This window comes from Marmota flaviventris, chromosome 13 (assembly GCF_047511675.1).
Source record: "Marmota flaviventris isolate mMarFla1 chromosome 13, mMarFla1.hap1, whole genome shotgun sequence".
Lineage (NCBI taxonomy): Eukaryota > Metazoa > Chordata > Mammalia > Rodentia > Sciuridae > Marmota > Marmota flaviventris.
In genome coordinates, this window is record NC_092510.1 from 56,426,737 (window position 1) to 56,452,531 (window position 25,795).

The 25,795-nt window shown below is 40.0% G+C and overlaps 1 protein-coding gene across 1 annotated transcript in view; it reads left to right on the top strand.

The window, feature by feature from the left end:
• Mtap (methylthioadenosine phosphorylase) overlaps positions 1 to 25,795 on the top strand; it is a 39,754-nt gene that overhangs the window by 8,255 nt on the left and 5,704 nt on the right. Inside the window, exons 2-6 of the mRNA XM_027931134.2 lie at positions 4,657 to 4,743; positions 5,939 to 5,997; positions 9,110 to 9,277; positions 21,078 to 21,180; positions 24,244 to 24,483. Of these exons, the coding sequence (XP_027786935.1) occupies positions 4,657 to 4,743; positions 5,939 to 5,997; positions 9,110 to 9,277; positions 21,078 to 21,180; positions 24,244 to 24,483 (657 nt within the window). The remainder of the gene's footprint in view (positions 1 to 4,656; positions 4,744 to 5,938; positions 5,998 to 9,109; positions 9,278 to 21,077; positions 21,181 to 24,243; positions 24,484 to 25,795) is intronic.

The window sequence follows — 25,795 nt, forward strand, 5'->3', positions numbered from 1 at the left end:
TGGACAACTGCATTCTAATAGACTCTTATGGCAAGTCTTATTCTGTGTTGCTTTCCTATGGATGCCGGAAATCCAAAATGAGTCTAACGAGGCTAAAATCAAGCATTTGTTGGCTCTTCTTGGAGGATCTAAAGGACAGTCCAGTTGCTGGCTTTTCCCAGCTTCTGAAGACATCAGCCTGGCTTGGCTTAAGAGCACCAGAATCACATCCCCTTTTCTCTCCCTCTGCTCCTGTGATCCCGCCACCATCATTTGACTCAGCCTAACTTTTATGAGGCTCTTTTTCCTGATTACATTTAGGTCCCATTCAAATAATCCAAGATAATCTCCCCATCTCATGGTTCTTAATTTAATCATTTAACATGCATAGATTCTGAGAATTTGAATATAAATAGGATTTATTTATATTAAGATCTGGATCTTAAATGTTCCCCAAAGACCCATATTTTAAAGACTTGGGCACCAGCCTGTGGTATTATTGGAAGGTGGTAGAACCTGTAGGAGGTGGGCCTAGTAGAAGGAAATTAGGTCATTGAAGGGGATTTTGGGACCCAAGACCTTCACTCTCCTTTTGGCTTCCTGGTAGCCATGAGGTGAACAGATTTCTTCCACCATCTTCTCCACCAGGTGCTCCCAGCCATGATATTCTGCCTCACCACAGACTCAAAAGAGACAGAGCCAAGTGACTGTGGATTAAAACCATGAGCTGTAATAAACTTTTCCTCTTAAATTATTTTCACATGTATACCATCACAGCTACAAAAAAACGGATGAATATAGGGACCATTATTCAGCCTACCATACTCGCTAGGCCACATTTTATAAATTTGTGGTTTAAGCCCTAAAGCAGCATGCTTAGTTGTGGATGCACGTTAGAACCACTTGAAGAGCTTTAAGTAAAACAAATTCTGTGTCTCCCATTAATCAGAATCTCTGCAGTCTGGGACCTGAGCTTTGGCATTGAAAGTTCCCCAGGGGATTTAAGTATTCTCTCTGCTGACTCAGGAGAAAGCCAGGTAGATCCTGTGAAGGAGAGCTCTAAAGAACACAATGAGCTTTGAGGAAAACCCTCAAAAATTACTTGACCATTTCAGGAGTGAAGTGTCTTCCAGAGAGTGATTCCTCACTGGACTCGTATCTTGGCATTGCAAGGAGAGGATGATCAAAGCCATGAGTGTTCTGAACTGTGGGCATCAGACTTCTCTGACTGGAATGTAACATCCCTGTAGTAGTTCACCAGGGCTGCTGTAATAAAGCACACTAACAGGTGGCTTAAGAAATGGAAGCATATTACCTTACAGTTGTGGAGTCCAAGATCAGGGTGTGATCAGGGTCAGTTTCCCTTTTCTTGGCTTATACCTAGCCGTGTTTTCCACATGTTTTCACAGTCTTTCTTCTATATAAGTGTCTGAATCACTTTTCTTAGGACTCCCAATTTATTGGATTGGGGCCCATCCATTGACCTCATTTAACCTTTCTTAACCTCATTGAAGACCCCATTTCCAAATACAGTCATATTCTGAAGTACTGCTGGTTAGAACTTCATCACGAATCTGGGGGAGTGGAGCACAGTTCAGCACATAATCATTCCTCACAAAGGACATTTGAACCATATTGCAGGTTTTAAATAGGCAGCCTGAGTCATTTGGCTGCTCTTTTCCCATATAGGACATCTGGGATTTTGCAAAGTCCTCAAAGACTTCAAAGCCAAGTTGGCCAAATAATGAGGGCTTCTATCTGCTGAGCTTACTGAACTTGTAAGCAGCAACCAGAGGTGACGGACTGAAATACTCAAAGACTGTGCCAGCTTTAGCTCTGACTCTTAACCTCCTTGAGAGTTGAAGCACTCAAAAGCAGTCCATCACCTTGGCATGGGATGATCTCAGCTACTGAGAGATGTAATGTTTTAAGAATGCCCTCATAGAGCACTGGGTTCTTGAGGCAGGGTGTTCAGATCTCAAGGTGATAGGTCCTGAGACCAGACTGGGTAGGTGAAGTCTCCTGGAGCCAGGTACCAAGGAAAATGCATAGGGTAGGGATTTGGAGGCACCCTTTCATCCTTGCTGGATCTAACCATTCTGGCCAGGTAAGCCACCACTTGGACAGGATGCTTCCATCCTGTCAGAGAAGAAGTGAAACCTGTTTTTCTCTTTTTGAGAAGACTGTCTCAGTGGTCTGTCAGTGGGAAAATGGGGAAGGAACTGACAAAATCTTTTAGTGACCTTGATTGACCAGGGAGTTCCCATTTTAGTCCCTTATTTTGTGTAATGATGAATTGGCCCAGAAATTCCATCTCAGGCCTTAAGCCCATTTTATGGACAGGCTAGAATTAACTGATGATCCAGCCCACGGGTCTTATTGTTTCCTGAGGATGGATGAAGTTATCCGTGATCAGTCCTCTTCTCCTTTAAGGTGGTCACTCAGATATCCAATGGTACTATTTCTATGCTTGCTCTGTGACCTTGGTCAAGAAAGTTCTTGACCCTGCTGAGCATGTTTCTTCATAACATGGAAACAACAAAATTTTTTAAATAGAGCATGATATCAGGAAAGACTACAAGGGATATTAAGACATAGCATATCATGATGATTAAGCTTTAGACACCTGGGTCTCTATCCCAGGTTTGCTCCCTATGAATTGCTCTTATACAAATTTCTTTATTTTTGTGCTTGTCTTTCCTTATTTGTAAAATGGGTATAATAGTATAGGGCCTATCTCATAGGATAGATGTAATGATTAAATAACAGATTCGGCCTCTGAAACACTTTACACAATACATCTGGCATGTAAATACTCAAAACAGTCATTTCATTATCAAAGCAAGTACTGAATTGATTGTTGAATTTAGAGGCTTACCAGGGTGTAAATAGAATTGGGCCATTAGTGCTTGGAGACTTTATCTCAACTGTACTTTGCCATAGGACCAGAAGGTGGCGACATTGACCACATTTTCTCACTGCCAGCCTCCATCTTGGAGGTCCAGTTACCTTCAATGGCAATACAGAACTCAGTCACTACACTTGTTGCTTTATCCCTTGCAAGGAGGGTTTCCATAAACAACTGGAACTAGTTGGATGGCTGGGTAGGCTTGCCTGCAGATCTTTTCATTGCCAGAGACTCCATCCTGCCCTTCTGGCAAGCACTGGCCACTTGCTTTCTAGTCAAATACTGTATATGCTTTGCTGAGGACTGAGTTGCCAGTTACCTAGTGCAGGGCCATCATGCAGCCCAGATGGTATAAACTGAAGTTTGGAATTCAGAATTTCAGGACTGCCTAGTGTTCTTTGTTTGTTTGTTTTATTTTTTGTTGTTGTTTTTGGTACTGGGGATTTAACCCAGAGGTACTCAACCACTGAGCCACAAAGCCAGCCCCCTCTCCAATTTTTCCCCCAAGACAGGGTCTCACTCAAGCTGAGGCTGGCTTTGAACTTGCGGTCTTCCTGCCTCAGTCTCCTGAACCATAGATGTGCATCACCATTCCCCACTAGCATTTTGTAATCACTGCTTCCATGCTGGACTAGCATGAAAACTGAACGGTGGTTCCAAAACCAAATTAGATTTGTTTTGTATGTACATGCCTGAGGGTCCACTGTTAAATCCAGAATCCACTGTTAAATCACCTGGGCCACAGCCCAGGGAATATCTAAAAACAATCAAGTCAAAGTGGTCATAAGTAAAAAATGCAAAAGTTTCTTTGAGTACCTGAATCTCCAAAGAGTAGGCTGAGAGTAATTTTTAGAGTCAGCAATTTATTTCTGTGACCAAGATGAGGACATTGGCTGGACAGTTTATTAACCTCTTTATGACTCGTGGTGCTTAAGAGGATACATAAAATGAAGGATAAAATACAGAGGCCAGACCAAAGAAAGGTTCCCATTTGCAAAAAGCAGTGTGATTTCTTTTTTTAAAAAAAATTCTGTTCAACTAGATGATTTTAATGTATTGACTAAAGGGAGTACTGCTTTTGATTTGATTTAAAACTAATGTTTATTAGTTTTATGTTTTTTAGTTAGTATGAAACAATAAAACCTGTGATTTCAGTAATGTACCACAAGGTGGCTCCATCAACTGACTTAGCCACTTAAGGAAATGTACTAAGCCAACAGAGTTTTCAGCAAGGTCTCACTAAATGCCCCTATTTTACATATTTATTTATTTTCAATTTGTTGACTCCCCCACCAGGAAATTGAGGGCCAGAGAAAGAGCCATTTTCCTCCAAATTGATATAAATCAACTTATATAACCTGATCTGAAAATTGCTTACTTTAGATATTCAAGTAATTCTAAACTTTGAATTTTTGTTCCAGAAGCTACTTTGTTCAATAGAGTTAAACCTTTCGTTGGGGGTAAAAATAGTTCCGGTCACTATGATCTTTCTATTGGTTTCATGTCTGGTTTCTGGCTGTTTACATACTTTTTCCTTTCAGATGTTAGCCCAGAGAAATTTTCCTAATGATGTCAGTTACTTAATTAGATATCTAAAAGTACCTCTCTATTTATTTGTAATTCAGTCAGAAATAAATGTGATATAATTTAAAAAAATTACATTTTTGTTATTTCTAAACAATAGAAGACCTTCAAATGTTTCTGAATGTTTTTCAGTGTTTCGAATGAAAAAAAAAGACCTAGTGTGATGATCTTTTTTCTTCCCTTAGATTGGAATAATTGGTGGAACAGGCCTGGATGATCCAGAAATTTTAGAAGGAAGAACTGAAAAATACGTGGATACTCCATTTGGCAAGGTTAATATCTATTTAATCGAGATATGTTAGTTTTATACACTTCTTACTGGCTTGCTTTTTAAATCAAAAGAAAAAAATTGCTTTTGTATTGACAACCCAAGTCTTGGCTTGGGGTCTTGTCATTGGGTTTCATCCCCCCAGAGCAAGGATGCTTCAGAGCTCCCTGTTTTGAAAACACAGCTTTTGAATACACACAAGTAACTTCTCAATTCATGTTGCTAGAAGGCAGACACTCATTTTAGACATAACAACTCTGCTTTTCAAGTCTGCATTCAAATAAGCTTCTAATTCAGTGACTATATGTCACAGCACACTAATTCAGGGTACAGGCTGATGACTAATAGGATGAAGTACTATTACAAAGTAGCATTTTTTATTTATTTATTTATTATTATTATTATTATTTTTTTTTTTTTTTGAATGAGCCCAGAGCCAGAGGAGGATTGTCTTGGAGATCACACAGTGTGGGTATTCATAGCACTGGGAGTGATGTGCTCTTCATTTTCCAGGACACACTGCTTTTTCCCCAGGCTCCTGTGTCACCGGCCTAGGCCAGGGTGGGGTGTCTGCTTTCTACTTACTCCCTATTGCTACTTCCAAACACTAGTTCCTCTGATCCTCTGAAGATCTCTGCATCTGTCCTTTCTAACTAAATCCTCCTTTTTAGCTCAGTTTTTGGATTGACCTCATGACTTCCAGGCCCTATGTCATCTTGGCCTTCCTCCTAACCTCATGCTTTGGCAACCCCTCAGTGAACGGGGACTTTCCCTGCATCATCCCCATGGCCATCTGAGACCTGGTTAACATAAGCAGACAGCACTATTGCTGAGTCCTTCGTGCTGTGGTCTCATTACCTCTCTGCCTTTCACTCACACCTATTCTTGAGCCTGCCGTATACCCTTGACACATCTAAGTTTGTTGAGTCTGCTATCAGAGTCCACTGAGTGCTTGATACAAATGACCTTACTAAGTGATACCTATATAGGCCCCCAGCAACCTTCAGAACCTGAGTTTGCACTCAGTTAAAGTTCTTTGATTACGTTAATCAAATCTAGACTCTTTTCTAAGCTATATTTTCAGACTGCAAGTTTCATGAATCTATTATAGGTTAACAATTTTCAGTGGCAGCTTTTTAAATTGTTTGCTTATGTGTCTTAAAAATCACTGAGGTGTAACTGTTTTTCATTGCACACAGCCATCTGATGCCTTAATTTTGGGGAAGATAAAAAATGTTGATTGTGTCCTCCTTGCAAGGTAAGTATTTTAAGCTTTTTGAATATTATCACTAAATTGAAATTCAGCTTAAATTCTGGAAAGAATAATGATGAAGGCATGAGCTTTTATGTGTTGGAGTCAGAACATCTTAGCCACCTTTAATTAATTAGTTAATTAATTAATTGAAGTAAGCTTTGCATATGTAGGATATCAAAGAGCTCATGTTCCACTCCATCCCAGGAGGTTAGAAAAGAAAATCAGGTGAATAAAATTGAAGCTCTGTTTTCAGTTCTAACTGCAAGAAGAAATTTTTTTTTTCCTAATTAACATAAAGAACAGTGTTCCATTAGTGACTTCTTATATAGTAGTTGTTTCATGTTTGTGGAAAGGGGCTTGGGGCCTATCAAGTGAATTGACTGTAGTGTCTAGACCTTGTTCCCTGGTTGAGGCTGGTGCCGCTCCCTGGTGTAAAGAAGGCAACATTATTTTTATCACATAGTTAGACATTAGACTACACATTTAGTTTTCCATTGCCTAGTTTTCCATGGCCATGTTCCAGATTACCACGGATTCAGCAGCACACTATTTCCTAGATTCTGTGGTCTGAAGTCTGGCACAGTTTCACAGGGTCCTCTGCTTGGGTCATATAAGGTGTATTCCCTGCTCCACTCATGCCAGGCTAGTGTGCTACCGCTTGAGCCACATCCCCAGCCCTACTGGCTTGCTTTTTAAATTAAAGAAAAAAAAATAGCTTTTGTATTGACAACCCAAGTCTTGGCTAGAGATTGCTAGAGAATTGATTAATTTTTTCCAAGGTCTATGGGGAGACCGTTGGTAAGGTAGCCCAATGCTGAGGCTTTAATGTTCCTGAACTAAACTGTCAGACTGTGAAATGATTGACCCTTTAATGCATTGGTTCTGAATTGCTTTTGGTTTTAAAAATTTCTTTTGAAGTAGCTAATCAAGAGTTTTAGAGAACACTTTCAGAAAGATATATGTACTTTCTGGGTATCAATGGTCCCCATCTTCTGATAGGTCATCTGTGAACTCAGGATAGAAGCCCCAGTGTGCTACATGTGTCTGCAGCTATTTTGATGCTTTTAATACTTCTGTTGTTCATCAGGAAAGACATTAAAGATACTTTTTAAGTATAAATATGATAATTACAAGAGGTATTTAATAATAATCCTCTAGCGTAGGTATTTCATTATCCATTTTACAGGTGAAAAGAAACTGAACTGAGAGTAGAGTGACTGATAAGGTCACAGGGCTAGTAAGTGGCAGAGCTTCAAACCCAAAATTTTACTCAAAAGCCCCAACTTTTTCCTTAATATTTGGATATATTTATTTCTACTCTTTTTTTCTAGATATGTCTATGTCTATTAATGTTAAACACATAGAAATTCAACCTTATACTTATGTAAAATAGAATTTAAGTGTGTGTTCTCACCAAAAAATATAAGCAAATATGTAGGCAAAACAAAAACGAAGCCTAAATTTCTAATCATCATCAAACAAACTAAGTTTTGTAAGTTTTGTGTGATAGTCCTTCTGCATGATCACATGAAAGGAAACTTGATTTTGGGCACTGCCTTTCTGTGATAGAGCATGACATGTCTTGGTTACTCAAATAGCCCAAGATAATTTTAAGTTTTGTTTATGAAATATGGCTTATAAGTATGCTTTGTGATACAGGTGAATTTTTAGAAATAATTTCAGAAATTGAATTCCCTTTACCAGCTGCTCACTGGAGTCCCTCCAGGTAGAGGGGGTGTATGCATGCGCACGCGCGCACACACACACACACACACACTGTTGTGTATTTCAAGTGATCAAAGAATTTTAACCAAATACATGTTTTTGTCTAACAGATCAAACCATTTACTTGTTATGTATCCCTTTCTAAGTGCCAGGGAAGAAAGTAGACATAGCATCACCCTCCAGGCTGATTCCAGTTGAAAAAGCTGACACTAAAAGAAGATAAGTTTAAGGTGCTGAGAGGCACTATGAAGAAAAATGGGTTTGAGGAACTGATGTGATGTAGATGTGATGGTCATAGAGGGAAACTCAGAGGTGGCGATCTTTGAGTTTAGGCCTAAAGAGTTTTGAGACCTAAGTAGAAGTGAGCGTGGATGCAGCAGAGCTATGAGACCTTGTTGTGTCATTAAGCTGGGGCCCACGAGGTAGAAATCCATGGTAAAGTGCTGGGTTTTATTTGAAGTATGATAGTAAGCATTTGTGATTATATTGGTTTACTCAGACTATCATAACAGTGCTATAGAATGGCTGCCTTGCATAACAAAATTAGTTTTCTCACAGCTTTGGAGGCTGGAATTCTGAGACTGAGGTGTTGGCAGAGCTCTCCTTCTGAGGGCTGTGAGGGAAGGTTATGTTCCTGACCTGTCTCTTGGCTTGTCTTGGCTTGGCTTGTCTCAGTGTCCTCATATCCACTTCCCTCTCTACATATCTATGTCCAAATTTCCCCTTCTTGAAAGGGTACCAGTCATATTAGATCAGGACTCACCCTAATGACCTCATTTTAACATAATTACTTCATAAAGAACTGTCTCCAAAAACAGTCACATTCTGAGTTAGGAGTGGAGGTTGGGTCTTCAACATGAATTCTGGTGGGTCACAGTTCAGACCATCCAGTGGTTGTCAGTCAGGTAAGCAGTTACTGGACAAAACCTGTTACTGTCACTCCAAACAACTGGGAACTCTCGTGCCTTACAAGTTTTCATTAGCTTTTTGGAGGATCAGGCAGAAAGGAATAGAAAGATCCAACTGCTTGGGCTTCCATTTCAGTTAGAAAACAGTGGTGCACATGAAACCTCATGCCTTGCTCTGGGGCATTCATGCCCCATGTGACAGATGCAGTATGTCTTCCTGGAATGTGGATTCTAAGCAAGTTGTTACCTGCCCTTGTAGGAAAATTAATATATGGAACATAAAGCTGGTCTGCATTTTAAGATGAGCTAGTCTATGTTTGTTGTAGAATGATTATTGACCGATCTCTTCTCATTCCTCCTCTGCCAATAAAAATGCTTTGGTAGAAAACACTAGTAAACACTGCCGTTGAATTAGTATGCTTTTCTAGCAGTATTAAGATGCCCTGATCACTTGTCTACCATCTTTATACTCTTTCCCTTAGACATGGGAGGCATCACACCATCATGCCTTCAAAAGTCAACTACCAGGCGAACATCTGGGCTCTGAAGGAGGAGGGCTGTACACATGTCATAGTGACAACGGCTTGCGGCTCCTTGAGGGAGGAGATTCAGCCCGGTGACATCGTTGTCATCGATCAGTTTATTGACAGGTGAGCAGTCATCTAAAATGCTCTTGTAGCTGGTCACTCCCAGCTCAGAAGATGATGTATAGGAACTACATGGAGAAAGGAAGAGCAGGACATAGATGCATCTGAAGCTTTTTCTTGTGAGAGTTTTAATTTTACTTGACAAATAGTAATTATATACATTGATGGGATACAGTTTGAGATTTGGGTATATGTATACTTTGCACAATGATTAATATGATTGATTAAGCTAGTTTACATCTCACATATCCATTTTGGTAGTGAAAACATTTGATTTTTCCTTTAGTAGTATTGAAATTCATAATTCGTTTCTATTAATATAATCACCATGCTGTACAATACATCTCAAAAACTTTTTCTTCTTGCTTAAGTGAAATTTAGTGTCCTTTAACCAGTATTTTTCCAACCTCTGATGAACAGTGTTTTACTCTCTACTTCTGAGTTGGGTATTTTTAAATTCTACACATCAGTAAAATCATAGAGTACTTGTGTATGTACATCCATACAATGGAATACTATTTTTTATTCATTCATGCATTGATAGACAACTTGAATAATTCCATATCTTGGGCATTATAAATAGTGCTGCTATTAACTTGGATGTGCAATATTTCTTCTATATTCTGAATTTATTTCCTTTGGAATATGCCCCAAATGTGATGCAATCTCAACTTTTATATTGATCATATATTGCAGTGATTAAATTTTTAGATAAATTAGGTTAGATAAGATTTAGATTTATGGTGCATGCCTATAATCCCAGCGGCTTAGGAGGCTGAGACAGGAGGTTTGCGAGTTCAAAGCCAGCCTCAGCAAAAGTGAGGTGCTAAGCAACTTAGTGAGACCTTGTCTCTAAATAAAATACAAAATAGGGCTGGGGATGATGTGGCTCAGTGGCCGAGTGCTCTTGAGTTCAATCCCTGCTACCTGCCCCTGCGCCCCCCCCCCACCAGAAAAATTTTTTTAGCTAATTTTACCTGTTTCTCTTTTACTTTTTTAGTGTGGCCACTAGAAATTTCAAAGTTACATTGTGAGCTTGTATCTTATTATTGTTGGCCAGCATTTTCTAAAATGATAGTACCCCCTGATTGAGCCACGTGGCTTTCATTTGACCAGCCATGGGCATGTATGTATTTGAACTTCTCATAGGAGAACCAGAACTAATTGCCTTGTGGGTAATGAAAACACATTTCTTAATAAAGTGGATTGTGTGTGTGTTTTGAGGCAAATGTTCAACTTCTCTCTTGGTGCTATCATTGTGAGCTGGATGCTGTGCTGTTTTTGCCCTAAGGTTCCCAGAGCTTCAATTTGTTTGACAAAACTGTAACATTCTGCATATCTGCCCCAAGGATCTTAGGGCTACAGGGTGGGGGGCAGGAGTCCTCAATTCAAGATCTCATCTTGGCTCTGTTGTGCTTCAATCAGACCAGTTACCTACCTACAGGTCAGTCCTCTACAGAATTAAGGGTTGAACTTATCTCTCAGGCTTCCCAGCACTGCCCATGGATCGTTTCCAGGGGCTGATCTAGAGACATACACTTTGACCTATTGCTATAATTTTGCCAGCATATCATCTCAGAAAAAAAAATCCTCATCCTGCAATGATCTTCAAAATTGTTTTTGTCTAAAAGTAAAAGATTGATTTTAATCCTTCTAATATAACTTTGTAACAAAGAATTGGAATCAAGCAATAAGACTTTTTATTTTATAGATGGAATAACTAAAGCACATCCTTTCTCATCTGTCAGTCCCCAGCATGGGCTGTGCATCAGCCATGCCATGCATACCTTAGAGGTTATTTGAGTTTTTAAGAAATAGGAGATTATTGCTGTGATGATAAAATAAACCCTTTAAGGAGTCTGACAAGGCTGGAAGCTCTTGTGAAACAGTAGGATCATTCTTTTCTAAAAGTCCTTTTTTTTTTTTTTTTTTTTTTTTTTTTTTATGCTACATCCCAGCAAATCAAATGTCAAGAGTCTTGAGTCTGAGCAAAGGGAGTCCTGGCTGAGACTGTCCTGGAAAAAGCAGGACAACATACCAGGTGGGAGGGCAGTGAGTCCAATGGTGTTTGAGCATGTGCACTCAGTCCTCAGGTCCTTGTCAAATATGCAAGGAAATGCCTTCTGAATTCAAAGGGAGAATAACCATTTTCTATTTGTGAGTAGGGCGGCTGTGGGAAACAAAAAAAAAAAAAAAAAGTGGTCTAGAACTTAAATGTCAAAAAGAATGCATTGTGGTTTTCATTTTCACCTTTGTAGTGTACAGTTTTCCTGACTCTTCCCTTGCCTTCCGTCCTGGTCTCTGTATGAGATGTTTTTCACAAACTAAAAATTAAAAATAGCAATTCCTACTGAGAATCCATAGGAGTCTTGTCCACAGTAGGTTTCGTGGTGCCCTGCACCTCCTGCTATCTTGGGTGCAACTAATCTGTTTCTCCTACCTTGTAGAAAGTCCCCATTGTCAGAGCTACGAGTCATTTGGCCACTGAGAATAGGACATGGTTAGGATTGGGACTTGTTCTAACTTCCTGATGGTTATAATTTTGGGTTTCCCTCCTGTGGTGCATACCCTTATATGTACAGTTATATCTGGCTTTCAATCCCATCACCTATGGGTAATCAGAGTGCCATGTTTTATAAGTGGGAATATAAAGCTCATGAGGGACTCCCAGCAAATTCCACAGTTAGGAGTGTTACACCTCTGTAATCTCAGCGACTTGGGATGTTAAGGCAGTAGGATCACAAATTCAAGTTCAGCCTCAGCACCTTAGTGAGGACCTAAGCTACTTAGTGATATCCTGCCTCAAAATAAAAAATAAAATGGGCTGGGGGTTTGTCTCAGTAGTAAAGTGTCCCTGGGTTCAATCCCCAGTACCAAAAAGAAAAAGGAAATGGTCTGGAGATGTAGCTCAGTGGTGAGGCACCCCAGGTTCATTCCAGTACTGGAAATAAAAAGGTAGATTCTACTCCTTAGACCCTGGCTTTGCGAGAATAAAGGGCATCCTGAAGTTGGCTACTTTCAGGGCTCCAGTTGGACTTGCAGATAGTTACTCCTTAGGATTTATGTGTGCTTTCTTCCTGGCATCTTTGGGTCTTCCACATATCTGCCCCTCACTGTACAGGAATAGTTGTGGAACCAACTCGTCATTACTTGCTAATTCATTCTATAGTCACTTCCTGTTACAGTAGTACAGTTCTTTCTAAAAGGGCTTTCATGATGCAGCTTCTTTGAGTGTAAGATAACAGCTTCTTCCTTTTGAATCCAGCAGGATAGGTAATGGTCAGTTCATTAGCCTGATACTTAACATGGCTCCTTCCTGCCTGTGGCTTGGCACCACACCAGGTTCCGGGATGAGATGTGGAGAAGTTTACAAGCATAATGGTTCATTGGCCTGGCCTTTGTTTTGTTTTTGTTTATCAGCCTTGCAGCCTTCCCATACACACCCCACTTAAAGCTTGACCTTTACAGTGCATTAAAAAGTGTTGGATAGGAGTGATTTCTCCTGAAATTTTTGCTATTGGAGCAAAGCAAGACTGTTCCACTGACTGCTTTCCTTAAAGCATGAAACATTTTTTTTCTCTTCCCGTGTTCCTCAAGGGTCTCTGCTTTCTAACTCAAGTTATTGTTGGATACGGCTGCAGATTCTTTTGTCCATAGGGGAGAACTGGTGATGAGATCTTTTTTTTCATCCCAAAGAGCTAATTGTCCATGCAATACAAGACCTAGAAGCAGTGACTTCCAGAAATTTTCTATACATGACCTTGTTTCTCTGAGCCATCAGTCTTCATTATTATGGGACTTCAGTTCACCATATTTATTATGCAAGTGTAGAAAGCAACAGCTAGACTTGTAAACTGGGAAAATGCCCACATTGTATTAAACTTTAAGAAAAATTAGACTATTGGGTTCTGCTTCTGTTGCTCTCAAAAATATCTGAAGGTGAAATTTGTGAACATACCAGTAAGAAATAAAATGAGATTTCTTTTTATTAGTAGTCTTTATGAGGAATGTTTTGTGAGAAAGGCAAATAAGAACTTTATTTTTAACAATGAGAAAAAATACAGCCAAAAAGGGTTAAAGAAAGCAGAGTGTGATTCCTAGTGCCAAGTGGTTTCTTTCAAGTACAATTAACATGTTGGCCTTGGCCCCTGGTTAAGTTCTGCAGATGGGGAGGGAGGACATCCAAATTCTTTCCTCTGGCTCTGCTGCAAAATTGCTTTGTCACCCAGCATCCTCATTTGGTAAATGAGGGTGTTGGATTGACTCCTAAGAGTTCTGGTGTCCTGTAGATTATTATCTGCAACTTATTTTCCTGCATAAATTAGGAGGGGTCGGGGTGTGCTTGTGTGATGCATTCTGACTCATTAGGAAAGTCCCTCTGTAAATAGTGCTGAAGGATCATTTATACCCGTTCATTTAACCCCTCCCAGAGACCAGCCCCACCTCGGGCTTCCCCATGACATCACTGTGTGGAACCCTGACCCCGGTGGGGGTGTGCTCCCAGGAAAAGTCTGTCAGACTTTCCAGTAGGTTCCGATGATTGGAAATGGAGGTTCAAGGTAAAGGATTACACATGGAGCCTCTTTCTGCCACTCGGCAGCTTCCGTTCGGCCCTTTAGCACCATTTACTCGCATCCCTGCTCTTCTTTGTCATCTTCTCACTATAGCTATCCCAGAAGTGGGGTCAGCTACTCCCCTGTGTGAAATCCATTCTTATGTTTTGCTCCAGAACCTAGTTTGTTACTGATTCCTGACCATAAGTGTGTACTGCTAAAAAAAACACTGAACTGCCACAGATTGAGTTCCTGCAAGGTGCCACCATCAGTTTATCCCATTTGTTTGTGTGCAGCGATCATTTCCCTCGTTTATAGTTGAGGAGACTTAGACCCAGAAATATTATCATTGGCTCAAAAGTGGACCCTGTGGGATTTGAACTCAGCTTTATATCCAAAAACTGTTAGCTTAGCTCCCCCTCATCCCCATGTTTGCACCTTTTTTATTCCTTGTTAGATCCATCTGGCTGCCTGGGGGCAAGGCCCCAGAGAGACTTCAGATTTTGTAATTTAGGATTGAATTTTCTCCCTTGGTTGTCTTCAGGCCCTGCTCTCCCTCCCACAAGCCACACTTCTGGACTACAATAATACAGAGGGAACACTGGCAGTGCTATCTCCTCCTGTCTGTCACCCTTGCGTCCATTCAGTTTCTGGAAGGTGCCATCTTGTCACCTGACATGCCTTGAGCCCTCCTCCACTGCCTTCCTGGAAGTCAGCTCCTTCCTTGACTTTCCTCCTTCTCTTAGCTTGTCTCCCCTTGAATCTGGTTCCCATTCTTCTCCCTGGAAGTAGAAACCAAGAATATTGGAAACCAGGCATCCGCTGCCCTCTGGGATCTGATCCTCAGGGCTGTGGCAGCAGTGATCAGCAGCAGCACACCCAGATTTCTGAATTAACCACACAGCCCAGGGAGGAATGATGTCCTCAAGGCTGTTTACATAGAAGACCTCATCCATTCCTGTAATTTGATATAACTTGTTCATAGTTTCTTTCATTTTTGATGTGAAGATCTTTGACATATGCTTTATAACCTCTTATTGCTTTTGTAGAAAAGGTTTCTTCCCTGACATTTACATTTAGAAAGCTGAGGATCCCTGCTTATTTTCCTCCCACCAAGGGAAGGGATGTTAATACTTATTATCTGATCACATCTGGTCTTCTGAACAAGAATTCGAGTTTTCTGTGGATAATTCCAAAGTGAGAATATATTAAGCACTTGTCACATATCAGATGCTGTTAGAACTTGGAAATAGCAACTTATATAACTATTGCTATTGGAGATTTGGGGGCCCCTTTCTTTTTTTTTTTTTAATTTTTGTATAACAGTAGAATGCATTACAACTCTTATTACATATATAGAGCTCAATTTTCACATCTCTGGTTGTATACATAGTATACCCACACCAATTTGTCTCATACATGTACTTTGGATAATAATGATCATCACATTCAACCATCATTAATTACCCCATGCCCCCTCCCACCCCTCTGCCCTATTTAGAGTTCATCTATTCCTTCCATACTCCCCCTCCCTATCCCTCAATGAATTGGCTTCCTTATATCAAAGAAAACATTTGGCATTTGGATTTTTGGAATTGGCTAACTTCACTTAGCATTATCTTCTCTAACTCCATCCATTTACCTGCAAATGCCATAATTTTATTCTCTTTTATTGCTGAGTAATATTCCATTGTATGTATGTATGTGTGTGTATACACACACACACACACATATATATGCCACATTTTTTTAATCCATTCATCTATTGAAGGGCATCTAGGTTGGTTCCACAGTTTAGCTATTGTGAATTGTGCTGCTATAAACATTGATGTGGCTGTGTCCCTGTAGTATGCTGTTTTTAAGTCCTTTGGGTATAGACTGAAGAGAGGGATTGCTGGGTCAAATGGTGGTTCCACTCCCAATTTTCTAAGAAATTTCCATACTGCTTTCCATATTGGCTGCACCAGTTTGCAGTTCCACCAGCAATGTATGAGTGTACTTTTTTCCCACATTTTTGTCAACATTTATTGTTGTTTGTATCCATAGTAGCTGCCATTCTGACTAGAGTGAGATGAAATCTTAGAGTGGTTTTGATTTGCATTTCTCTAATTGCTAGTGATGATGAACATTTTTTCATGTGTTTGTTGATTGATTGTACATCATCTTCTGAGAAGTGTCTCTTTAGGTCCTTGGCCCATTTATTGATTGGGTTATTTGTTTTTTTTTTTTTTTTTTGGTGTCTAGTTGTTTGAGTTCTTTATATACCCTAGTGATTTGTGCTCTATCTGATGTGTGAGGGGTAAAGATTTGCTCCCAAGATGTAGGCTTTCTATTCACCTCACAGATTGTTTCTTTTGCTGAGAAGAAACTTTTTAGTTTGAGTCCATACCATTTATTGATTCTTGATTTTAATTCTTGTGCCACAGGAGTATTATTAAGGAAGTTGGGGCCTAATCTCACATAACGGAGATTAGGGGGTTAGGCCCCTTTCTAAAAGGTACTCTGTCCCATTAGTAAACTTTATAATGTACAAGCCTTTCCAACCAGCCTTCTTCACCCTTTGCAGTTTACAACCCTAAGAATAGCACCAAAGCCTGTGTTTTTCTAATTTATATACCAGGACGTGTGTGTATTGTTTCCTGTGTGAGTAGACAGAGTCACTGATTGCATAGCCGTGGGACTCGATAAAGCCACATGCATTGACCTGGAGCAGTTTGAAGGATGCTTATGAAGCTGCATAGTAACTTTAGGAAATGTTTTTATAACCCGTATTGTGTTCCTGCCTCTGCTAATTATTACAAGGAAGCACCCCCTTAATATCCGTTAGCCTTTCACACGTAAGAACAAAGAGATTGCTGTTCCCACCTGGGTCACAGTTGGGGGTTTTATTCTGTAGTATTGTTCAGTGTACTGTTTAGCAAGACCTCATGAAAAATTACCGAAAATGGGACAGGAAAACTAGGTAAAGTGTTAATTGAGCAGTCTCTTGTCATTGGGATAAAAACATCCTTTTTTTTTTTTTTTTTTTCTTTTTCTTTTTTTATGGCACCGTAAGGCATTAGGGACACTCTGGAGATTGCAGCAAGGGGAAGATCATAATGATAATGCTTCAAATTCAAAACTTCAATTCCTTCTGGTTAATAGAACAGGTTCACGTCTCTTAATCTGTTGTTCTTCATATCAGAACTTCCTCTATCTCATCTCTTGTTATTGTTTTACTATTTGGATACCTTTTCAATGAAGCCGATAGAATCACTTCCCCAAAGCCACCCTCCTTGTGAACACAGACATTTTGCTTTGCCAGGAAATTAATTGACTCATGTTCCTGCATGCTGGGGCTTGTTGTAGGGTGGCTGTATTCTGAAACTATTTCAGAGATATGTGGTTTGTGTTTGCTTCTGCTCAGAGACAGGTGTTTGCCCTCAACTTGTTTGTAACTGAGTGTTTCCCAAGAGAAAAATATTAACAAATGACCATAACCTGTTCAAGAGTCTTGAAACAGCCTACCAATCATTCTCTGGGTCTTTCTCCCACCATGCCTGTGTTCCCAGTGGTCTCTTCCTTGATTGTCTTAAACTCATGTATTTTGCGAGTGCACAACATAATTTTGTTTCCTTCGCTCTTCAAAGGACAATTTTTCATTTGTTTGTGCCTTAAATTTTCTTAGCATATGTCTTTGCTTGGCAACCTCAAGCAATTTGGGGGGATATCCTTCACTGGAGGCTCCTCAAAATCACTATCTAAGGTTGGTAGAAGAGATGTACAGAAGCAGGCATACTAGTAGTAGCTACATAAGCAATAGGTAGAGTGCCGATCCCTTGCATCATGTTAATGTAATTTAATCCTCACATGGCCATATGAGGTAAATGGTTTTATTTCCAATTTAAATACGAGAAAGCTTATATAACTGAAATGCAAAGAGATCAAAGTAACTTTGCAGTGTATCTACAGACAGTAAATGGCAAAATCAGCTAATCAGTGGATCCCATGCTACTACGGGAAGGTAAAATGAGTCTCCTTGCCTTGCTAGAAAGTTTTACTGGTTGAAGAAAGAATAAGCAGCAGATCTTTAGCAGCAGTTCTTTTTTTTTTTTTTTTAATCTTTATTTCTTAGTTATAGGTGGACATAATACCTTTATTTTATTTTTATTTGGTGCTGAGGATCGAACCAGTGCCTCATGCATGCTAGGCAAGCGCTCAACCTCTGAGCCACAACCCCAGCCCAGCAGCAGTTCTTTATTATTGTAGCAACCATAACTGGGTTAATCATATCTCAAACCACTGAAGCATCTGCATCCACTTCCTATTGCTGTCATAACAAATTACATAAGTGGCTTTGACAACACAAAGTTATTGTCTTACAAGTCTACAGGTTTGCAATCTAATGGGGGTCTCACTGGGCTTAAAGAGGGGGAAAAAAAAAGTGGCAGAGCCATATTTCTCTCTGTAGGTTTGGGGAGAATCCATTTCCTGCACTGCTTGGTTCATGGTCCCTATACATCTTTAAAGCCAGCCATGGTAGATGGAGTTCTTCTCCCATCTCTATCACTCTGAGGTTGGCTCTTCTACCTCCTTCTAATGTCATCTTGTGATGTCATTATTCCTGCTTGGTTAATCCAGAATAGTCTTTATATCTTAAGATCAGCTGCTTACCAAACTTAATTCCATCTACTACCTCTTTTATAAGGGCACTGATATAACCGATCATGAGCACTTTACCCCCATGACCTAATCATATCCTTCTAATATCATCTTAGGAGTTTGGGTTTCAGTATAGAAATTCTGGGGGCATACTTTCAGACCATATACCTTGTGAAAAAAGGTTCCATATACCTTGTGAAGAGAATTTGGGAAGTTAGGTATGGTGACGCATGCCTGTAGTCCCAGCTACTCAGGAGGCTGATGTAGAGGATTGTGAGTTTGAGGCCAGTGTGGGCAACATGGTGATTTCATTTGAGGAGGCTAATTAGTTTGCCTGAGACATACATATTCAGTGATTAATTTAAACTTCTGGGATAAAACTACATTTTCTGTTTTTATACATCACTCAGAAAATGACTCAAGGTTGAACCAGAATGGTGTTTTAACTGGAAATCAGAACTGAACGTGCCTACTTAGGTAACAGTCCCCACTTATAGGATGTGCCTGGCTTCTGGCTTAGTTGCAAAAGTTCTGATTTCTCCGATCTTGGAGGAAAAACTCTCAGAGGGGGGACAAGTTCTCCTAACACATTTCATTCTAGAATTTCTCTTGGGTATGTCGTCTACTTTCCTCAGCTCTGGTTGTAAATTCTATTTGTCTTATATCAAGCCCACACCTCACTTCTGATCTGCTATGGGTTATTTGGACCTTTTGGTTAAATTTTACCCTCCTGAGGCCTTTACAAAGTGGACAAGGCATCATATTTCATGGCCAGAAAATGAAGAATCAAAAAAAGATGTTATTTACAACAAGGTGTATAGCCAATAATTCTGCAGGGATCTTTGCTGAAATGGGAAAATATATAATATTCCACTTAAAAGAAGGAATTAAACTGTAAACAGGTATCATGTATATGTAATACGATATAAAGCATAATGTAATACATGTTTTGCCTTAAAGTAAAGCAGTTCAGTACAAAGAGAGAAATAACAAGGCAAAGGGCCAAAGAGAGGAGGGGTAGACAGAGGTGATGGGGCATTAGTGCTTGAATGTCTTTTGGAGTATAGCCACTGGGGGATTTGAAACCCTGCTTTCATAATCACAGTTGCAAGTGGGACTGTTGTTAATACTAGACTAATTGAAGACTCAGACCAGATGGAGCTTGAGCGAAGGATGTTGCACCATTTGTTGGGCAGTCTTTCCAACAGAGAGGAGCTTCTATTGATATAGCTAGAACAGCCATTGAACCTTTTCTTCACCCCTTCTGACATTACTTAGGGTTAACTAGGCCTCTCCCCTAAGGTTGGGAGGATCAAGGGCAGCATTTGGGTTGTTCCAGGGCACTGAGGCCTCATCTCCAAGTGAGATGGCTTCGTTGCCAGCTAGTGTGGTGAAGTAGGAGTAACAGGTTAATTTTGGTCTACAGACATGTGGCTGTGTAAATAGAACTTATAAAAGGATTTCTCAGTACTGTCCCCTACTCCTGCCCCTGGAAGAAGACATCAAATTATATACCTTCCCCTGTGGACTCTCCCTTGTTTCATCTCTCCCTGTCCCTCCCCTCTGTGGGAAAGATAGGGATTATCTTTCCTGTTTCAAGTTTAGAAAAAAAAATTAATAGACATAAATAAAAAGTAGTTTGTTCTGAATCAGGCATGGTGGCTCATGCTCGTAATCCTAGCTACTCATGCCAAGGATTAGGGTAAGGAGGCAAGAGGATCTGAAGTTTGAGACCAGCCTGAGCAATTTAGTGAATTTCTCTCTCAAAGGGCTGGGGATATAGCTCAAAGGCACAGTACCTGCCTAGCACTACAAGTCCTTGGGTTCAATTTCCCAACATGGAAAAATAAATAAATAAAAGTAGTTTGTTCTAAAAACTTCTGCAAGAAATTTCTGCAGAAATTCCCTTGGGGGAATTTTAACCCCTTCTGTAGATTCAAAAATGTTGTACCAAAAATTTGAACCAAGAGACTTAAGAACTGGTTAGAGTTGGTAATAGGAACAAGCTAAATGAGGTGGCAAAGAGACAGATTCCCATATGTAGGGCAAGATAGATAGCTGCTTTATTCAGTGGGTCACTGATCTGGGAATTGCCCTTAATTTGGAGGTATGGCAATCAAAATGTAAGGTAAGGACCTTGTTTGTACCCTGAAACTAAGGATGCAATAGTTAAACAACAACAACAAAACAAAATTTTTTAAGTCCATCAGGGACATCTGGACATGGTCTAAGTAAAAGCCTAGAATTTATAACCATGAAAAACCTAACAAATGAAGCAAGTTTGACAAAATGTGCAATCTGGTGAATCTAGATGATGGGTTTACAGGGCTCACTCTGTGATCTGTAATCCGTGATGATGAAACATTTTCATTTTGACTTCTTATGTGTTTACCTGGCCTCCTGGGCCTATGGTAAGTGGTCAAATTTTCATTCCTGTTGAGCTATCTAGAACCAGAAGAGCCAGATGCCCTCCTAAAGCTGCCTTATGAGCAACTGCTATCATCATCTGGGGCTGTTGATTCGGGATTGAAAGAGTAGGATGTTGTCCTAGATGATGATGGTTTAGAGGTGGCTTTTTTTTTTTAACCTTTCACTTTATTTTTCTATAGGACCACCATGAGGCCCCAGACCTTCTATGATGGATGTCATTCCTGTACCAGAGGAGTATGCCATATTCCATTGGCTGAGCCGTTCTGCCCCAAAACAAGAGAGGTTCGTAGACTTTCAGGAAGATGTACCAGAGCAGTTCATAAGGGCCTGGGGTGATTTCTGCAGTTATATCAGTTAGCTGAGCAGGTGGTGTCCCTTCTTCTTTCAAGCTTTTTATTGAGGGTCTTGCCTCTGAGGCTAGCCTCCCAAGTCACTGGCATTGTAGGCATGCACCACCATGCCTGTCTGGAACCTACCTTTTTAATAAGCTCCTATTTTGTGGGCTGGGGTTGTAGCTCAGTGGTAGAACACTTGCCTGTCATGTGCGATGTGCAAGGCCCAGGGTTCAATCCCCAGGTACTGCCAAAAGAAAAAAAAAAAAAGGTTCTATTTTGCTGTCAGAATACTTTTTAAATAATTTAATATAGGACAGCATGATAGTTCAGAGTATATAGCCTGAGCTGAGTACAGTATCACCCACCTCTAATCCCAGCAGCTCGGGAGGCTGAGGCAGGAGGATTGTGAGATCAAAGGCAGCCTCAGCAGTTTAGTGGTTAAGTGCTGCTGGGTTCAATCCCCAGAACCAAAAAATAATAATTAAAAGAAGAAGAAAATATAGCCTGAAGCCAGATTACTTAGCATCAAGGCTGTGCTCTTTAGCTTGATAGCTGTGTATTATCGGGCAAATTATTTAACATCTCTGGGCTTCAGAAATGTAAAAAGAAGACAATGATAACATATTTCCCAGGACCGTGAGGGGCAAAAGAGCTAATACAAAGTGTTTTGAACCATGTCTGTCAGTTATAGGACATCTAATGATTAATAACTGCTTTTATGAATTAAATTTTTATCGATAATCTAAAAATGTTCGGATTGGCATCTTCTGCTTTTGAGCTGAGTTTGTCCATTATTGTCCAGCCTCTGCTCTAACATTAGAGTACAATCTCAGAAATATGGTGGCAGTCACACAGGGACTATTTATGGCATCAAGTGAGAATCTCAGCCTTAACTTCCAGTGAATTAAAAATGTCTCTTACAGAAAGATCCTGTGTTGTGTCACTTTTCTTGAAATCCTCGGTTTGAAAGTCAGGTGCAACCCAAAAGATTAGAAGTATTGCCATTTGTGTTAAAATCTCTGTATGTATAAAGAGATGAGTATTTTTAGAAAATTTACCAGAAACTTGTAACCGGGGTTTCCGTTGGAGGGCAGGTGACCTGGTTCCTAAGTCAGGGTGAGAGAAATTCTATCCCAACCTAACAGCCTTTTACGTATTATTTTGGTTTGGACCATGTACACATGTTACTTGTTCTGAAAATGATATCACTTGTAGTCATTTCAGAAGATACAAATGTTCTAATACATCTTTATCTGAATGTTCTAATACATTTTTTTCTGGTGATCTAATATTGCTAGTCCCTTTACGAGGATGTGATGATGGAGCTCCATTTTGATTACTCAAGATAAGAAAATGAAATCATCTTAGCCTCAGAACTGAGTTTGGCCCTGTAGTTTATTTTCCCCGCTTCCTTGGGGTGTTATTACTTGTTCTCCTGGGAGTACAAAGTATTGGTTCAGCAATGAGGCCCCCAGGGTCTGTCACTGTAACCAACCTGAATCCAGAAGTCTCCTTTTCCTCCTCACAGACATGGTACCAACTCTCAGAGCATTGAGGAGGACTTAGGTGTCAGGTGTCACTGGCCAGTGGGACACAGTAGCTGTGATCTTAACACGTCTAGAAACTGAAGTTTAGCCAAGACACACAGCTCCATTATTCTTCAAAGACACTTAATGAAGGCAAGACTGGGTTGGGGGGAGGGGAAGTAGGGACTTGGGCCCTTGGATTTATAACTTGTACTGTGTGGGAGAAAGGGTAGATTAAACATAATTTATATTCAGCATTCATAAAATAAAAGCACAGTACAGCATCTAGTGTTCATTGCTGACTGCTTATTATTCCAAATTGGGAGTTGCCAAAGCTCCTATTAAAATTTTCTTTCCCTTTTCCGTGGCATAATGAGTTATATGTAAGGAAATAGATTAATTTGCTTATAGAGTTCAGACTTGTGCAGGTAAAATTTAGCCTAGATTAGAGCCGTCTTTTGACTTTTGAATCCCTCCATTTTATATATCCACTATCGCAGGAATCTGCCATTCATTTGGCAAACTTGTAGAAGTTGCTGATATTAGTGATCATTGAAAGACCAGTTTAGCCTTTATGTAGTGTTTACAGTGTTCTGGGACAATTCTGTGCAACCATATACCTTAGCTTATTTAATCCATGATATTTCTGAGTTATACAATATTGTTATTCCCATTTTACAGATGAGAATACTAAGGCATGAGGTTAAGTGACTTTTCAACAGTGCTTTAATGGGTTAACAGCTAAGTTGAAGAAAACTAATTTTTTTTATATTAAAAGGGAATGTTGACACAGACTAAGAAAAAATTAAATTAATACCCTGAAGATAGACATTCATTATTAATTAAAACACTGGACAAAATGATCAAAATTTTTAATGTTTCTAAAACCCATATATGATCTTCTCTCTAAAGGAATGCCAAGATAAATTTATTCCTGGATGGAAAAAATCAGCACAGCTCCATTCTGTTCACCATATGTCCTTAGAGCAGCAACAGGCAACAGAGAAATGACTTTCTAACTCAAAACAAAGATTGTACTAAAGCCTGCACCTTCTGGGGTGGGGTGGGTGGGGGGAAGGGGGGGCATGAGCAGTTACTCCTCAGGAGCTTTGGAAACAGAATTCAGCACAACTCTTTCAAGAGATGTGCATGTCAGAAGGCTCCTTAGCTTACTCTGAGAAGTCAATAGGTAAAACTCAAGTCCAAATTCACAGCCCAGCTTAGATTCTTAAAGTTGTGAAAAATAAAGCAGGTAAGCAAATTCCTGGTGCATAAAGAGATCTCCTTGTCTGTTCCTATAGTGTTGATCTATCTATGCAAGGGGACTGTATGAATGAGTAAGGGGCTAGTGTAGGAGACCCCATTCTGTGATCTATTTTAAATAAATAACTTGTTAAACATCAGGGAATAAATAAAATTATAAATCATACATATGTTCATATGTTTTTAGTTTGTGTTTGGTTTGTTTTTTTTTTTTCCCCTAGGTTCTCATAGAGACTGCTAAGAAGCTAGGACTCCGGTGCCACTCAAAGGGGACAATAGTCACAATCGAGGGACCTCGGTTTAGCTCCCGGGCAGAAAGCTTCATGTTCCGCACCTGGGGGGCAGATGTTATCAATATGACCACAGTTCCAGAGGTGGTTCTTGCCAAGGAGGCTGGAATTTGCTATGCAGGCATCGCCATGGCAACAGATTATGATTGCTGGAAGGAGCATGAGGAAGCAGTAGGTGGAATTCTCTTCTGAGCATGTGCAACATGGGTTTCTGGGTACCAAGAGCTTTTGAGAAAACATCTTAATTATTTTGTGTATGTGTTAGTTTCAGAGAGTGAGATCTTTTGTCCAGGAATCAAGATGAACAGTACATTCATTGTAGGCATGTAGATCTGCTGAAAATCACAATAAGACTTGGGCCTTACTTGAAGGATAAAGATGTGTTGTGGTTGTAATTTTTTTGTACGAAAGGGGTTAATGTTGAAACGATACAGGAGTCCCTCTCCAGTTGACCAAACCATTTATTTGAAGTCTGAGAACCATCCTGGTTTAAGTATGATGGGGGGCAGGAGAGGCATGATGGAGAGGAGGGAGATGGCAGCAAGATGTGGCAGGACCACAGACAATGTGAGCATTCTGGATGCAAGACCACAGAGGGCTTGAAGCAAGGAAGATAGCAGGTCCTACTAGAATTTGAAACTTCCAAAACAAACATTTTTATTGTGGGAAACTATAAAGATCTATGGAACCCACCTCTCAACTTCTACAGGTACCAACCCTGGCCAGTCTTGTGTCATGCATGTCCCTTTCTGTTTCTCCAACCACTACCCTCTTTTTGAAGTAAATAGTTTTCTAATATGGCATTTTTTTTAATTTTTAAAAAAATTAGCTACTGTTATTAGTTTCTTGATATAGTCAAATATTTAGACTGCTTGTATTTTCCTTCTGATCTTTAAAAGTTTAGTCAAATTGGGATCCCTGCAGCTCAGACATTGTGTGTTAATGGTATGCCTCTTAAGGATCTTTTAGTAGTCTCCGCCCTCTGTTCTCATTCCTGTGAGAGCATTTGTCTTGTCATTTATCTCAGTTTAAAATAGAAAAAGGGCCAGGCACAGCAGTACATGCGTATAATTCCAGCAACTCAGGATATTGAGGCTGGAGGATCGCTAGTTCAAGGCCAGCCTCAGCAACTTAGTAATGCCCTATCCCAAAATGAAAAATAAAAAGGGCTGGGAATGTGGCTCAATGGTAAAGGGCCCCTAGAATCCATCTTCAATACCAAATATAAAATAAAATAGAGAAAGAGACAAAACTAGGGTTACCAAACTTGAAGGAAGGGAGATGATACCTCCAAAGAGGCCCTTACCACATCTCAAGAGAGTTGCTTATTTTACCATCCAGTTTCACATTTGAAAAAAAAGGTTAGCTACTTTTGCCATGCCTGTCCATGTGTACTGTGCTTGGGTGCATAGATAGGTGAACACAGGTTCTTGATTTTACTTGAACGCCTTATCCTGGCTCCTCAGTGTAATGCAATATTGCT